The 15,897-nt window shown below is 31.5% G+C and overlaps 1 protein-coding gene across 1 annotated transcript in view; it reads right to left on the bottom strand.

The window, feature by feature from the left end:
* DNAH7 (dynein axonemal heavy chain 7) overlaps positions 1-15,897 on the bottom strand; it is a 202,474-nt gene that overhangs the window by 44,583 nt on the left and 141,994 nt on the right. Inside the window, exons 49-51 of the mRNA XM_036235992.1 lie at positions 11,515-11,705; positions 4,336-4,469; positions 3,289-3,624 (exon numbers count right to left, since the gene is read on the bottom strand). Coding sequence (XP_036091885.1) covers positions 3,289-3,624; positions 4,336-4,469; positions 11,515-11,705 — 661 coding nt within the window. The remainder of the gene's footprint in view (positions 1-3,288; positions 3,625-4,335; positions 4,470-11,514; positions 11,706-15,897) is intronic.

Here is a 15,897-nt window from a genome sequence, read left to right as displayed (position 1 = left end):
CAGTATATACTATAGTAGTCATAATAATATATGGTTGCATAGTTAAATAATAATTATTATGAATAACTATCAGAAGAAAAACATATAAAATACATTTTTACCACTGAGTAAAAGGAATTGAGAGATAATTTTAGACTAATATTAAGATTCTAAATCAGTTTGGTAGTCTGGTGTTAATAGTCACATGCTTTCTTATGTCCTTGGTATAGCTATATAGTCAATAGATAAAGTCTGCATCTTATCTGAGGTTTATCAATGATTGACAGATAAACAAATTATTCCTATAAGAACTCATTCCATTTTTAATTTCTGAATGGGAGCTAGCTTCCTAATGGTAAACTTTTATTTTACTGGAAAAATAAGAACAAGAAGATTAACTAAGACCGGCTAAAAATTCCCTTAATGGACCACTTTGGAACTCTGGCAGGATCTACTAAAATGAAACATATGCATACTCTGATCATCGATTTCATTCTTTGGTATATACCTACCAGAAATGTGTCCATACAAAAGCCATGTGCAAGAATGCTGAAGACAAAAATTTATAATAGTTCCAAACTGAAAGCTACCCAAATATCCTCGATAATAAATGAGTAAATAATTTGTCGTATAAGGATTTTCCCTATTGAAAATAAGGAAAGAGATTTCTCTCCCCTCCTTTTTCTTAGAGCATTTACTTTTGAAAACTTAAAACTATAAGTAGTTTCTCCTCTCTTTGAAATGCATATAAATCCTTTTGAAAACAGACCTTTTATCAGACCTTTTACGATCCAGGAAGGTCCTTCTCAAAGATCTGAGAACCATCTCCCTGAAATGTAAACATCAAGAGAGATAGTGCCCCTATCTTCCAGTTTCTGTGGGAGGGTAGGAGCTTAACGTTTTAGTAAGTGCCTGGCTCCAAGTTGAAAAACTACCACCTGTCATAAGGATACCAGATGTTTGTTTTTCCTCAGGTTAAAGCTAACAACAACGGTCATCCATTACCAGGTAAAGTTAGGACAAGATTTCTATCTTTGCAGTCTCTTAGTGGATTGACTGTAATGTACATCACATTCTAGTTTAATGCTTATTCAATAGTGAAACTATTTCTTTCTTTACTACTTTGTGAAGAAAATCAACTTTAGGAGAAAATTTCGTTTTTATACTTCCCCAACAATATACTCACACAATGGGATATTATTTGACAATGAGAGTGAATAAACCATTTGCATTATACAAAACAACATAAATCTCACAAACACAAAGTTGAATGTAAGATGCCAAACAAAAAAGAACACATACTGTATGATTCCAGGTATACAATGTTCTAAAACAGACCAAAGTAATCTATGGTGTTGGAAGTCAGGATAGTAATTACCTTGGGAGTAGGGGGTAGGGACTAGAAAGGAACACAAAGTGGGATTTCTGGGCTGCTGATAATGTTCTATGTCTTGATCTGGGTGCTAATTACATAGGTGTGCTCACTTATGAAGGTCATTGGGCAAATACTTCTGATTTCTGCATGTTTCTGTATCTATATTAATAATGTCAATAAGTGTTTTCAAATACATTTTTTTTTCTATTTACTCCTTGGTTCTAGATTATACTTTTAAGACAACTAGTCATAAATATGATTTCTGTTGTTTCTAAATTAAAGGATTTTAACTAAAAAGAAAAAAGGCACATCTTGTTTTCTATGTTTCGTCAAAGTCTCATATCTGGGGAAAAGGATTTCATTTTCTACAAATCATAAGGGGCTATACCACAGTTATAAGGAACAATCTGTGGATGAGTTTTAATTTACTAGAAAAAACATAATAAAAATAATTATTTTTAACGCATAAAATTGTTTTAATTTTTAAATTTTGTACACAAAAATGTCATTAAGTAACAGAACAAAGAAATTTTTTTCTCTCAACTTCAGAAAATACCTTAATTTAAAGCTAGTTTAGATGATAATATTCTGATGGTTATTTTAACCAATGTAGAAATTAAGAACTGCAGTGAAAAGCAAAACATCATTTACTGTGTGGCTCCATGTGACTGGCACTGTGTTAAATTCTGGGAATATTAAAAAAAAAGTCTTTGCCTCAGGGAACTCAGATTTTAGTGTGAACACCAGACATGCTTGTTCAATTAACTAACATAATGTTAATGGCTGATAACTTCTCTAAGAAAGGTCACTTAAAAATTTATTTTCTATCTTGCAGTAATCCTTGCTAATCTTGAAAATTTCAGATACTGGGAGAAATAGAGAAATAAACATTTTCAAATATCATAATACAGAAACAAAGTGTAAACTACCATCATGCATTTCTTCCCTAAAGATATCCACTCCTCCCTCCTTTTCTTCTCTTTCTTGTGGGCAGATACCTGAAAAATTGTTTGCTAAACCAAGTGTTTATTATTTTCATATTCAAGCTTATAAAATAATGATACTAACAAAAAATTGCTCGGTCTAAGAATATCCAACATTTAGCAAAATTCTAACATGATAAATGAAAGCAATTCAATTCAGATTTCAAGGGATCAGCACTATGCATCTCTAAAAAATAATTCTTAACTTTAAGTGATAAGTATTAATTCCTTTGGGTATGAATAGTCAAGAAACTGAAGTACTTAGCTACATACCGATCAATAAAGTTATAAAGGGCAGGTTGCAATGAGTTATTTTCTTTATTCAAGAAGTAATTTCATGTTATACTCTATTAAAAACATATTTTAATACCAAACTAAAATTTATCTCACTGATAACAAAATGAATTTTATTCTCTCATAGATGTTCTATTAAGAAAGGTCTTAATTCCATTACTGATTATAATAGCCAAAAATAAAATAAAGTATCTTATGTAAATGAGAATCACATAAATAATCACAACAGGGAATTTTTTAAAACACTGTTACTTGACAAATCTTTTTTATGTGTATATCAAAATATAAGTTAGTACCTTTTGGAATGCAAGCTTATAGAAGGTAAGAGTAATATCTTTTAGATGTATTAACTACTTTTTCCATACCTTCTATCACAAATACATTTGCAAATGACAAAATGAGGTAAATATTTCCTCTTTTTAGAATTACATTATAAGCCTGTATCTCTGTAAACAATTTCTCAGCAGACTGAATTTGGTCACATCTGCTCAATTTCTAACTCTCACTGTTTATTTCTGGTACAATGATTAATCAAGTTCATTTTAGCTATGTGGCTGTAATGCTCACACCATTCTTAAACAACAATGAAAGCCATCAATTACCATTTAATTTTCATGCATTAATTAGTATTAGTATTCGTTAATATTTTTTACATACCTTTGTGTCAAAATTTCTGATTTCTCTGAATTTTCAATAGACAGGATGAAAAGATTAATAAACCAGGTCAGTGAGTATTGATACATGGGTTCAATATTAGCTAAATCAGCAATAGAAAAAAACAGGATGGTAGAATGAATGGCAATAGGACGATAGCCCATGCGGGTGGAATCAATCTTTTTCTCTGTCTCTTCGGCTACTTCCTGCTTTTGAGAAATCTCATTAGCCAAAGCCTTGGAGGAAGATAATATCTTAATAGCAGTTTCATCTTCTAATATATTGCCTTCTGAAGATGAAAGAACTTCTAGAATCTTGTCTTCTATTTCTTTTAACTGCCTGGAATAAAACACAATTTTCTCAGAAGAAAAAGAAACCATTTAAAATCATTTCACGTATAATTCTTTTATAAGAAACAAAGAACTTGTAACCTAAAGAAATGCATCACTTTGTGACAAATATCTGTAACGGTACTGTTGTATAATTTCTTATCCTGCAAAATGTCAAAAACACAGGTTTTTCTGCCTCACTTCTCTTTCTAATAATCATTTATGTGGTAACTACAGAGAGATATGGTAAGCCAATCTACTTTGATATCAAGTATCTCAGCCCCAAGAGAACAGAAAGTATCACTCCATTTATTTTCTGAAATTTTCATGACTTATCGAGCTTTACCCTTTCTGCCTATGATATAGATATTATGAGCAGAAAGTGAGATGTAACATATTCATTCAGATTGTGCTCCAGTGAAAACAGGTTACCTCAGTTACACAATAAATACTAAAACTTTTCTGTTAAAACTTTGTCGAGTAGTTGAAAACACATTGCTTTTCAGTTCTTCTAGTGCCTAAGAATGTCTATGTAGAAATATATTCCGAAATGCAATTTTCTAAATTAACATAGGAGCACTGTAATAGCTTATATTCTCCTCTTAAATCCTCCCATTCAACGCACCTATTAAATCTAACAAAACAAATCTTTAAAATGGGCTTTATTATAAGTGATCTTGAAACAAGTAAAAATAATTCTGTGTTTTATAATGTTTAAAACCTTTTGTTTTCAGCTCCTTGTAATATCAAGGCTTGTTTTTCTTCTTCAAGGTCCGGCCTTTCTCGCGCCACCACAATTCCCAAAAGCTGATCTTGCATTCCCTCAGAAGTTATCATGAAGTTTAATAATGTTACCTATAAATAAAAGAATATACAAAAATTGCATCATTATTTCAATTGAGAAATAGCAATATGCTTCAAATTCTGACATTGTAATAGAGTCTACTTACTATAGTAGCATGTGTGAAAACTGGAATTTGTAAAGACTATAACCAGAGATACAGGCAAGCTTGATTGTTGGCTCAAAAACACACTAAAGTTTCTCATAGTCATAATGTAATACTTTAAAGGGATTTTTTTGGTGATCATTTTATTTTTATTTCACATTGGTTCAATTTCTGATAAACCTTTAACCCAAAATTCAATTAGAATCAGATTGGAAGCTATCTCTCATATTAGCAAGACTAGCTGATTTATATTTTAAGAATCCTAGAGTTGTGACGATGTAAAGGAAATTTTACAAAGTGAGTTAAGAGGAAAAATAACACTGTAATTACTTGTGATGAGTAAAGTCTGTATTTATAATTATCAGATTTTAAATACATATATTTATATAAAATATACCAATATATTATAAATATATATTTTTAAGAAGAGAGACTTGTAATATATATTACATATTATGATATAATATAATCATATTATAATATGATATTTACAATATGATATTCAGCCACCATCGTGAACTAAGAAATGTACATCTCAATGGTGTCCATCAAGATGCAGTCTGCTAACACCTGCTTCATACCTAATGGCTTACAGGTAGGTCTCTCTCTGTTACCTAAGTCTTAAAATTCCCCCTCTACTGGTTCTTTCCCATAAGTAGGAAAGTAACCATGCTCAAGTCTCTCTTTTTAAAAAGCAAACAACAGTACTATGTTGAATATCAGTGGTGAGAGTGGGCTTCCTTGTCTTGTTCCTGGTCTTAGAGGAAAAGCATTCAGTTTTTCACCATTGATATTAGATGAGGGCTTGTCATACATAGCTTTTTATTATATTGAGGTGTTTTCCTTCTACACCCATTTTACTGAGTGTTTTAATCAAAAGTAGATGTTATATCTTGTCAAATGCTTTTTCTGTACATATTGATATGATCATATGATTTTTATCTTTTTTTTTGTTAATGTGGAATATCACATTGATCCATTTGAGTATGTTGAACTATCATTGGACTCCTGGAATGCACTCCATTTGATCTTGATATATTATCTTTTTAATGTGTTATCTTTATGATGTATTGTTGTATTCAATTTGCTAGTATTTTGTTAGGATTTTTGTATCATATTCATAGAAGATATTGATCTGCAGTTTTCTTTTTTCATGTTGTCCTTGCCAGATTTTGGTATCAGAGTAATGCTGGCCTCATAAAAAGAGTTTGGAAGTATTGTTTCTTCTTCAAATTTCTGGAAGAATTTGAGAAGAACAGCTATTAAATCTTTGAATGTTTGGTAGAGTTCACTAGTGAAGCCATTTGGTCCTGGACTTTTACTTTGGGGGAAGTTTTTGATGATTATTTCAATTTCCTTACTGTTGATCAATCTATTTAGATTTTCCAGTTCTTTGTGATTCAGTCTAGGAAGGTTATATATTTTTAAGAACTTGACCATTTGGTGGCATAAAATTTTTTGTAGTATTCTTGTGTGATCATTTGTATTTCTGTGGTATCTGCTATAACTTTTCCTCTTTCATTCTTGATTTTGTTTATTTGTATATTTTCTCTTTTTTCTGTAGTGAGTCCAGCTGGGGGTTTGTCAATTTCATCAACCTTTTCAAAGTACCAGCTCTTTATTATATTAATTTTTCTATTGTCTTTTTGTTCTCAATTTCATTTAATTCTGCTCTAATTTTTATTATTTCCTTCCTTCTGCTGACTTTGGGCTTCATTTTTTCTTTTTCTAGTTCTTTAAGATATAATGTTAGGTTGTTTATTTGGGATTTTTTTATTGTTTCTTGAGATAGATCTGTAACGATATAAACTCTCTTTTTACCACTTTTGTTTTGATATGTCATATTGTCATTCTCATTTGTCTCTATGTATCTTTAGATCTCTCCTTTTATTTTTTCTTTGACCCAGTTGTTCCTTAATGAAAGGCATCCAAATTGGATATAAAAAAGTCAAATTGTCACTTTTTGCATAAGACATGATTCTTTATATAGAAAGCTCTAAAAGACTAAACCAAAAAACTACTAGAAGTGATAAACAAATACAGTATAGTTGCAGGATAAACAATTAATGTACAAAAATGTTGTGTGTTCTTATATATTAACAATAATTTCAGAAAAAGAAATTTAAAAAATTCCTTTTGCAATCACAACAACAACAGAATAAAATACCTAGGAATAAACTTTAAAAATGATGTGAAGAACCTATACACAGAAAACTACTAGATATTATTAAAAGAAATTGAAGAAGACACAAAGAAATGAAAAGATACTCCATGTTCTTGGATTGGAAGAATCAAAATAGTTAAAATGGCTATATTACCCAAAGTAATAAATAGATTTAATGCAATCACCATTAAAATCCCAAAAGCATTTCTTAAAGAAATAGAAAAAAAAATCAGATTTGTATGAAACCATAAATGACCCCAAATAGCTAAAGTAGTCATGAGAAAAAAGAACAAAGCCAGAAGTATCACACTCCCTAATTTCAAATTATACTGCAAAGTGACAATAATCAAAACAGCATGGTATTGGCAGAAAAACAGACACACAGAGCAATAAAACAGAATTGAGTTCCCATAAATGTATCCACATGTATATGGACAAATAATTTTTGAAGCAGGAGTCAAAAACACATAATAGAGAAAATAAAGCCTCTTTAATAAATGATGCTGAGAAAATTGGAAGGCCAAATGTAAAAGAATGAAACTAGACTGCTATCTGTCCCCATACACCAAAATTCACTCAAAATGGACCACAGACCTAAATATAAGACCAGAAACAATAAAATACATAAGAGAAAACTTAGGTACTAAACTTATGGACCTTGGTCTTAAAGAGGATTTTATGAATTTGACCTTAAAAGCAAGGGAAGTAAAAGTGAAAATAAATGAATGGGACTGTATTAAACTAAAAAGCTCCTGCACAGCAAAGAAACCATCAACAAAACAAAGAGGCAACTAACTGAATGGGAGAAGATATTTGCAAACGACACCTCTGATAAGGGGCTAAAATCATAATATATAAAGAATTCATACAACTCAAAAACAAACATACAAATAATACAATTGATAAATGGGCAGAGTACCTGAACAGGTAATTCTCCCAAGAAGATGTATGAATGGTCAACAGATATCTGAAAAGATGCTCAATTTCACTAGCTATTAGGAAAATGCAAATCAAAACCACAATGAGATATGACCTCACACTTGTTAGAATGGCTATTATCAATAAGACAAGTAATAACAAGTGTTGGAGAGGTTTTGGGGGAAAAGGAACTCTTGTAAACTGCTAGTGGAAATGTAAATTGGTACAGCCACTACAGAAAACAGTATGGAGGTTCCTCAAAAAATTAAGAGTATAGTTACAACACTGACCCAGCAATCCCTCTTCTGGATATCTACCTGAAAAATTTTAAAACATTTATTTGTAAAGATATATACACCCCTGTATTTATTGTAGCATTATTCATGGTGGCCAAGACATGGAAACAACCAAAGTGTCCTTCTATAGATGATTGGATAAAGAATATATGATACATACATACAATAAAATATTACCCAGTTATAAGAAAAAATGAAGTACTATCATTTGTGACCACATGAAGATGGTTTTTGATAATATTGTGCTAAGCAAAATAAGTCAGAAAAAATTGAGAACCATAAGACTTCACTTATATGTCGAATATAAAACTGAAAGCAACACATAAACAAACAAAACAAATAAACAAACAAAAACTCTTAGACACAGACAACAACATGGTGGTTACAAGGAAAGGGGTGTGAAGAGTAGGTAGGAAAAGATGAAGAGAGTCAAATATATAGTGACAGGAGATTTAACTTTGGGGGGTGAACACACAATGCAATATACAGATGACGTATTTTAGAACTGTGCACTTGAAACCTATATAATTTTATTAACAAATGTCACCCCAATAAATTTAATGCAATTTAAAAAGAAAAAGAAACAGAAACAAGCAAATAAATCATTCTCTTGCTCCCGTGATTCTTTCCAGCTATGGAACGATCTCTTTCTGTGCCTTCAAAACTATATTTATTGAGATGTTATTTATATACATTCTGTCTCCACTTCATTTCATTCTTCAGCCCTCTATAATCTGCTCTCATCTCTACCTCCACACAACCATCAGTACATACAGCAATAAACTATAGAAACTTTCTGGCTCTGGTCTCCAATAAACCCATAAATCGATAAACAGTTGACCTTGGCTTAATGTGAATCGCCCCCACACCTTTTAACATCTATTTTGTAGTCTGCCTGCCCTCATATCTTCAGTTAAGGTCTCCACCTATGTCTTGAGCATCACTCCCCACTCCTCTCTTTCATGAGCCTTTCATTTTAACTTTGTTGAACTGATTCTGAAATCCCATACCCACCGACTATGAAATGTCTGCATGTGCTTCGGCTCTGGCTGCTGAATGGAAGACTTTGTGTTGCCCCACCTTTCCTAGTAATAGAATATTTCTTCTTTAGAAACAGTAATTTCGTATTTGTAAGAAAATTTCCTACCTGTGATTAGGAATTATAAAAGAGCTTCTTGCAGTATCCCTAGGAAGGTGACTCCCTTCTCCACCCAGACCCAGACACTTTCTCCAAGGTGGTATCCTCTGGGTTAATCTTCTCAACTTTTCCCCCTCACTTGTCAATGACAGACTTGGATGCCTCTAAGTATAGATTAGATGGGCGTAATCATAAATTTAGATGGAATAATAAGCAATTCTTGAAATTGAGCAATTCAAAAAGCTCATTAAATGTTATATAATGCTCTACTTTAGCATCCATTCATGGAAAAATTATAATTAAAGCTTTCAAGAGATTTTTCCCTGTTGGCAGGAGAAATCAATTGCAGGGTTATGTTTGCTTTAATCCCCATCCATAGTCACAGTGTTTAGTGAAATGCATCTTTTATAACTTTTACTTCATTGCATTCAGATACAAGGAGGTATTCAGTCATAGTCCGTTAATGTTGGATCTTTGAAGATTAAGATTTTGCAGATCTATCTGTTTGCTCACAAATAAACAGTTAAAATCACACAAATATGGCTTCATAATATTATTTTCGTTTAGATTCAAAAGGATTGTAGTGGCATGATATCATCCCCCAGGTACTTTTGAAAGTAAAAGGCACATAAAAGATCCTAAAAATAGGAAGAAGAGGAAGTACTTTAATTTGCAAATGAAAGCAAGTAACTGTTTCACTATGTTTTCTAATCCCCGTTTAATCAATCCCAGCAATTAAAAATAATGAAGCAATAAGACACTCTAGGGATCTTAAGGATCTCGATAGTGAATCATAGATCAGTTTCTTCTCCATGGGGGCTTAAGAGTTCTATTATAATGACTTATTAGTGAACTAAGAATTGTTAATGTCATTTGTGATATTTTCAAAGCTTATACTGAAAAGTGAAAAAGGTTTTTCCATTTATTTAAAAAAATTTTTGTGCCACAGCTTTGGGATTTTATTGTTTTCTTTTATGTTTCATTCTTTCTTACTTACATTTAAAAGTTAATAATGCTAATAACTAATACTCATATAACACTATGTGCTAGGTCTTTTTCTAAGTATGTCACACAGATTAATTTGTTTAGTCTTCATTCGGTCTATGAGATAGACATTTATTATTCCCATTGTATAGACAAGGGAATTGAGGCACAGAGGTTAAATATCACACAGCTGGCAAGTGACAGAGCTGGGATCTGAACCAAGGTAGTCTAGCTCCAGAAGCCACGCTCTTCACTACTGCTGGATATCACCTCTCCTGGTAAGTAAGCTAATAGCACACAATTTTAGATAAAGCTTTTATTTTAATTAACTAAAAACAATGGTCAAGAATTTCTGTATTTTAAAATTCTGGTTTTAAAACCTTCCCCCAGTCTTCCTGGCTTCCTCGAGTGTCCAGTCTAAAGAGTATCCCCAGCTCCTCCGTGTCTTCCTAGTCATAAATATGGACACTTTACATTCACATTATTTACAGTGTAAACGTCTTGAAAGCAGAGACCACATTTATTCATCTTGCACAGAATGAATTATGTCATCTTAGTGTTTCCTCTGCCTCTGCAGAGAGATATTTATAAGAATTTAAGTATTTACAATAAAGGACAGCCTTCTAACCATCCTGAAGCCCTCTTCCATGCTTTGGACCAAATTGAAACAATAAAGCTTTTTGCAAAAAAAAAAAAAAAAAAAAAAAAAAAGAAAAAGAAAAGAAAAAAAAGAACTCCCTGGATAAATCTTGTGTCTACATGTAACTTTGAAAATTTTAATCAATATTTCTCAATATTTCTTAACGTTCTCTCCTGCTAGTTTCTGTAAACGAAAGCTATCTTTTCCACTCTTCTCCTTCTTTTATTTGCTCATTCCACAAAAATTCATCAAGTGTCAACCAGGGGTAAGAATTGGGAACAAAAAGTGGACTAGCCTCTAGGAGTTCAGTTGCAGATCAACCTCTCAAGTCATTTTAGTCATTGATTAAAACTTTAAACTAACTTTATTTTACTCTTTGAAGGAATTTTTAGTATTTTAAAAGAACCAGTGATCGAAAACATTTCTTTTAAGTAATTATATAAAATCAGATACCAGCAACCTTATTCTGTGAAAGAAGAATGATAAAGTTCTGTTCTTGAATTACAATTCCAAGAATTAGCATATTATCATTTATTGCAGAGAAAAAAATGTGCATATATGCCATCTATTTTTAACAATGAAAATCTAAGAATAATATCAATTGTAAAAATTAGATTGCATACTGAAGGCTCCTTTATTATTACATGTGCATACAAAAGCAACATCTGGAAATTATTATAGCATTTTCAGGACATGCCAAACAAGGACAAAAGCCATTTTTCTTAGGAAGACCTGTTCTTCTTATGGCTCAGAAAGAAAATAAAGTCATTAATCATAAGATTTGACTAAGAAATATTTATTTTAGATACTGGCCTTTACTGACGTTTCAGGAAGATAATGAGGATTTCTTAGCTTGGTAGTAATATAGAAGCGGAAGTCTGGTGCATATTCAATGGTAGAGTCCCCAAGTCGGATACATGTACTACCACCCTGCTTAAAGGTCTGTTTTAGTAGCAGTGGTTCCAGGATGGGATCTAGCTCTTCTCCAACATTTTCTAGCAACACTGGAGTAAAATCAGAAAAAAGATTCCATGTTAACTTAAATATTGGCTGTAAATCTGCAATCTTCCAAATTCTTTCAGCCTTCCAGATTGCTGCAATTCCTAGTTACCAATAAAACTATTTTTGTCTTTTAAGTATTAGGAAATGATGTATAATGATATCTGTGGGAAGGGCTTAGCTGGTGGGTCTATCTGGCCATCCTGCCTACTTCCATACTGCTCAGCCACAGTTCTACCTGGGGCTCTTCGCCTTTTCTGAGATTCACTATGTGCCCAAGTATGATGGCACTGAGGTATATCCATTAGAGACATCAGAGAAAAAGCATTTTCAGTTGTCGTTATTTCAATGGTTATTATATTTTTTAATTATAAAAGCAACTATGCTTATTGTAGAACATGTGGAAAATATAGGAAAGAATAAAGAAATGTTAAATTAATTAAACAAGGAGGCCATTAGACTGAGGTGGCTCTAATACCATAAACCAAAACTGAACCCTGGAGATGTCTCAAGGTTACAAAATCAGACATGAAGGAAAACCAATTACAGTCAACTAGGCTTTAAGCTGCAGTCAATTAAATAGTTTCCTGTTTTTGCTTCTACACTTTCTCTATGTAATATGGCCTTTTACCCAGCTCCTGTTGATGGAGTACTCTGAACCACTTCCAGTTTGGTGCTGCCTCATTCTAATCGATTTTTGCTCAAATAAACTCTTAAAAATTTTAATATGCCTCACTTTCTCTTATAACGGAAGAGACAGGGAAACTCTCTGTAGTCAGATTTTCTTAACTTTTCTCCCTCCCCCTCATCTAAAATATTTTACATAATTGACTCATATAGTATAGAAGTTGATGGAAAAATGACAAAAATATATCTGTATAATTATTTGTTGAATAAATTATATTTTTCTCTTCAGTATTTTTATTCATTTTTTCTAGGCATCATTGATACTAAATAATATATCTAATTTTGCATCTTAATTATTTTGTTTGCTATTATAGCGTAAATATTTTCTCATGTTAATAAAAACTAATAAACATGCTTTTAATTACTTCATAAGTCAATCATATTAATAATCTCATTTTTTAAACCAATGCACTATTATTAGATATTTGGATTGTTTCCTGTTCTCAGTATTATAAATAGCACTGTATACAAAAAGTTTGCATTTCAGATTATTTTCTTATGACAGTATTCTAGAAGGGGAATCCTTGATGTAAGATCAGAGCCATAGTTAAGGTTCTCTATACATTTACCAAATGAAAGTTTTACAATTGCTGTTTGTGGCACTATCACAGCCAAACTTGAATTATGGTGTTTTGCAGGAATCCCTCAAGAAACTGGATGTGCAATCTTGATGGGAAAGAAGCAACTTAGGGCATTGCAATGACAGGTGTCTGAATCTCTATTGCAGTGAAAGTCCAGACATACTCTGCTCCTTCCCACAGGTTACTCCTAGCTAAATGAATTCCTAAAATTGTCTTGTCAATTTCCTGTACTGCTGAGATCTTATTTAACCAAAGCAGGCAGATGACTTTTAAACTCATTTTCATTTTCTGCTTGAATAAAATGATTATTTTTTATGGTTAAATAATATGAGTGCATCATAATATAGTAAATGTGTTAGTCTTCTATTATTTAGATTGCTTCTATTTTTTTCACTGTTAATAATGCTGCAGTGAACGTCACTTAGAATAAACCCTTGTGTTCATCACTGATTACTTAATCATGCTGGAGTCCTAGAAGTGCAAGTAATGGTTAACAGTTATGAACATCTTAAGGGCTATTTAGATTACCAAATTACTTTCCTAAGCAGTTATAGAGATTTCAGGGTTGCAATGAGTACTCACTTTTTTTTGTTTGTTTTTGAACCTGATTTTATATATCATCAATGTACTTACATTGCTAGGCACCATGCTGGCATTGTATTTTTTTAATCAACTTCACAACTTTAAAAAGCACGGACTACTATTACCCCAGTTTTATGGATGGGAAAACTGAGGCAAGACAATAGAAGTAAAATTTTCAGTTAAATCATCTAGTAAATGACAAAGAAGAAACTTGAACTAAACAGTCAGGCTCCTTACATGCCTCTCTTAACCACTATATGATACCGTCGACATTAGGTATTATATTAATGATTTTTACAATTTGATATGTGAAGAAATACTGTTATTTTGGGACTGATGTTTTAGATGCTCTTTGGCTAATTATATTTTTACTTCTTGATAATGTACTTTAGTATATTTGCCCATTTTCCTATTGTGGGGTATGTTATTTAAAATTAGGTTCAGCTGCAAATGATAAAAAAAATAAGAGTGATGTAAACAGGAAGGGATTTAAATCTCGTGTAAAGGAGAGCCCGAGGTCTTCAGTGCAGGACTAAACAGACAGTGTGGCTAAACTGTTAGACATCAAGTTCCTGCCATCTTGCCTCTTCACTATTTTTGAAGTATGGCTTGGATCTCTTTGGCCAAAATGGCCTGTCAAACTATATCCACATTCCAGCCATCAGAAAGAAAGAGAAAACAGAAAAGGAAGAAACGTCTTTTAATAAGATTTCTTGATAATTACAAATGGCACTTTCACTTACATCTTAATGATCAAAACAAGTCACATGATGATATACAACTATAACAGGTCTTAGGAAATGTACGCAATGAACCCAGGTAAACACAGAGGATGCTAATAGTAAGGGAAAAGGTAAGAATAGACATCAGGAAACAAAGAGCACTAATTGTCTCAATGTACTAGGATTTAAAAACTTATCTGTATATTTTATTGTTGTAGCAAATACCCCCCCCCCCATTCTCTGTTCTTTTTAAAATTTGTTTATATTTCTTTTTATAATTTAACATTTTGTTGTAGAAATTTTAAGCCTTTTTCAAAAGTAAAAAAGAATAGTATACTCTTGTAAATTCAGCCAATCTTGTTTCATCTCTTTCTTATCTTGCCCTGGATTACTTACAAACAAATCTCAGACATCATAAAACTTTATCTGCAAATATGTGAGTAAGTGTCTCTGAAAAGCAGAGACTCTTTAAAAGTTAGTACGCCTTAAAAATTATTAATTTGTAAATTCATCAAATATCAAGGCAGAAAATATGTTTCCCCATTGTCTTAAAATGCTTTAATTACAGTTCGACTGTTTAAATTGAGATACAAATAAATTCCATAAATTGTAATTGTTTAATATACTCTTAAGTTTCTTCTATATAATATAGAAACTTCTATATAAATTTCTTGACTTAAATTATAAACTACTAATCTATTTAAAATTTTTCCATTGTGTATTTTCTTAGAAGAAAGATAATTTACTTACTCCTCTATGTTTTCTTTTAGTATTTACGTCTTTTCTTTTTTTCTTTCATATTTAATTCTTTAACTCATTTGGAGCTAATGAGGTGTGAGGTGAGACTCTGACTTGATATATTTTCCACAAAACCAATTTTCCCGACAGCATTTGCTGAATGACTTGTTGTTTTTCCATTGACGTACAATGCATACTTTCTAATGCATTAAAAGCTTACTTATATTAGAGTTTATTCCAGAACTTATTTCAGTTAATTCCAAACTCACTCTTCTTCTGAATTTTTCTTACCTCTTTAACTGTGTTTCTTCTAGGTTAACTTTAGTAGTCTTTCTAAAAAATTTATTTCTGAAAGACTTGACATCTTTACAACAGTGATTTTCCTATCAGTGAAAAAATTATGTCTTACTCAAATCTTTGGTTTTTCTGTAAAGGTTCATCATTTTTATGCTATGCACTGTGAAAATCATTTTAAGTTTTTGTTTTGTTTTGTTTCATATTCTCTAGCTGACTGGACTCACTACCCAATTGTTTCATTCTCAGTTCTTATCAATTTTTTAAAATATTCTTTTTGGAATATATTTACTCCATTAAACTCTTTTATTATAATAGCTTTTCAGTTAATTCTCTTTGGTTTTCTAGATGAAATACACTATCTATGAATATGATAATATGTTTTTTCTTTCCAAATGTTATAGCATCTTCATTGTTTTATTTTATTGCACTGAAAAAAAACTTAATAATGTTAAACAATAACAGAAATAATATATATCAATTCCTCATTTTTATTTTTACATGATTAGGTTTTTAAAATCTTTTAATTTGTTAGTTAGGAACTCAAATTTTGTTTATGAAATACAACATTTTGTCTAATTGCCTCAACTTTA

The sequence above is a fragment of the Rousettus aegyptiacus genome, unplaced genomic scaffold (assembly GCF_014176215.1).
Source record: "Rousettus aegyptiacus isolate mRouAeg1 unplaced genomic scaffold, mRouAeg1.p scaffold_m13_p_2, whole genome shotgun sequence".
NCBI lineage: Eukaryota > Metazoa > Chordata > Mammalia > Chiroptera > Pteropodidae > Rousettus > Rousettus aegyptiacus.
This window is presented reverse-complemented; position numbering and strand designations above follow the sequence as displayed.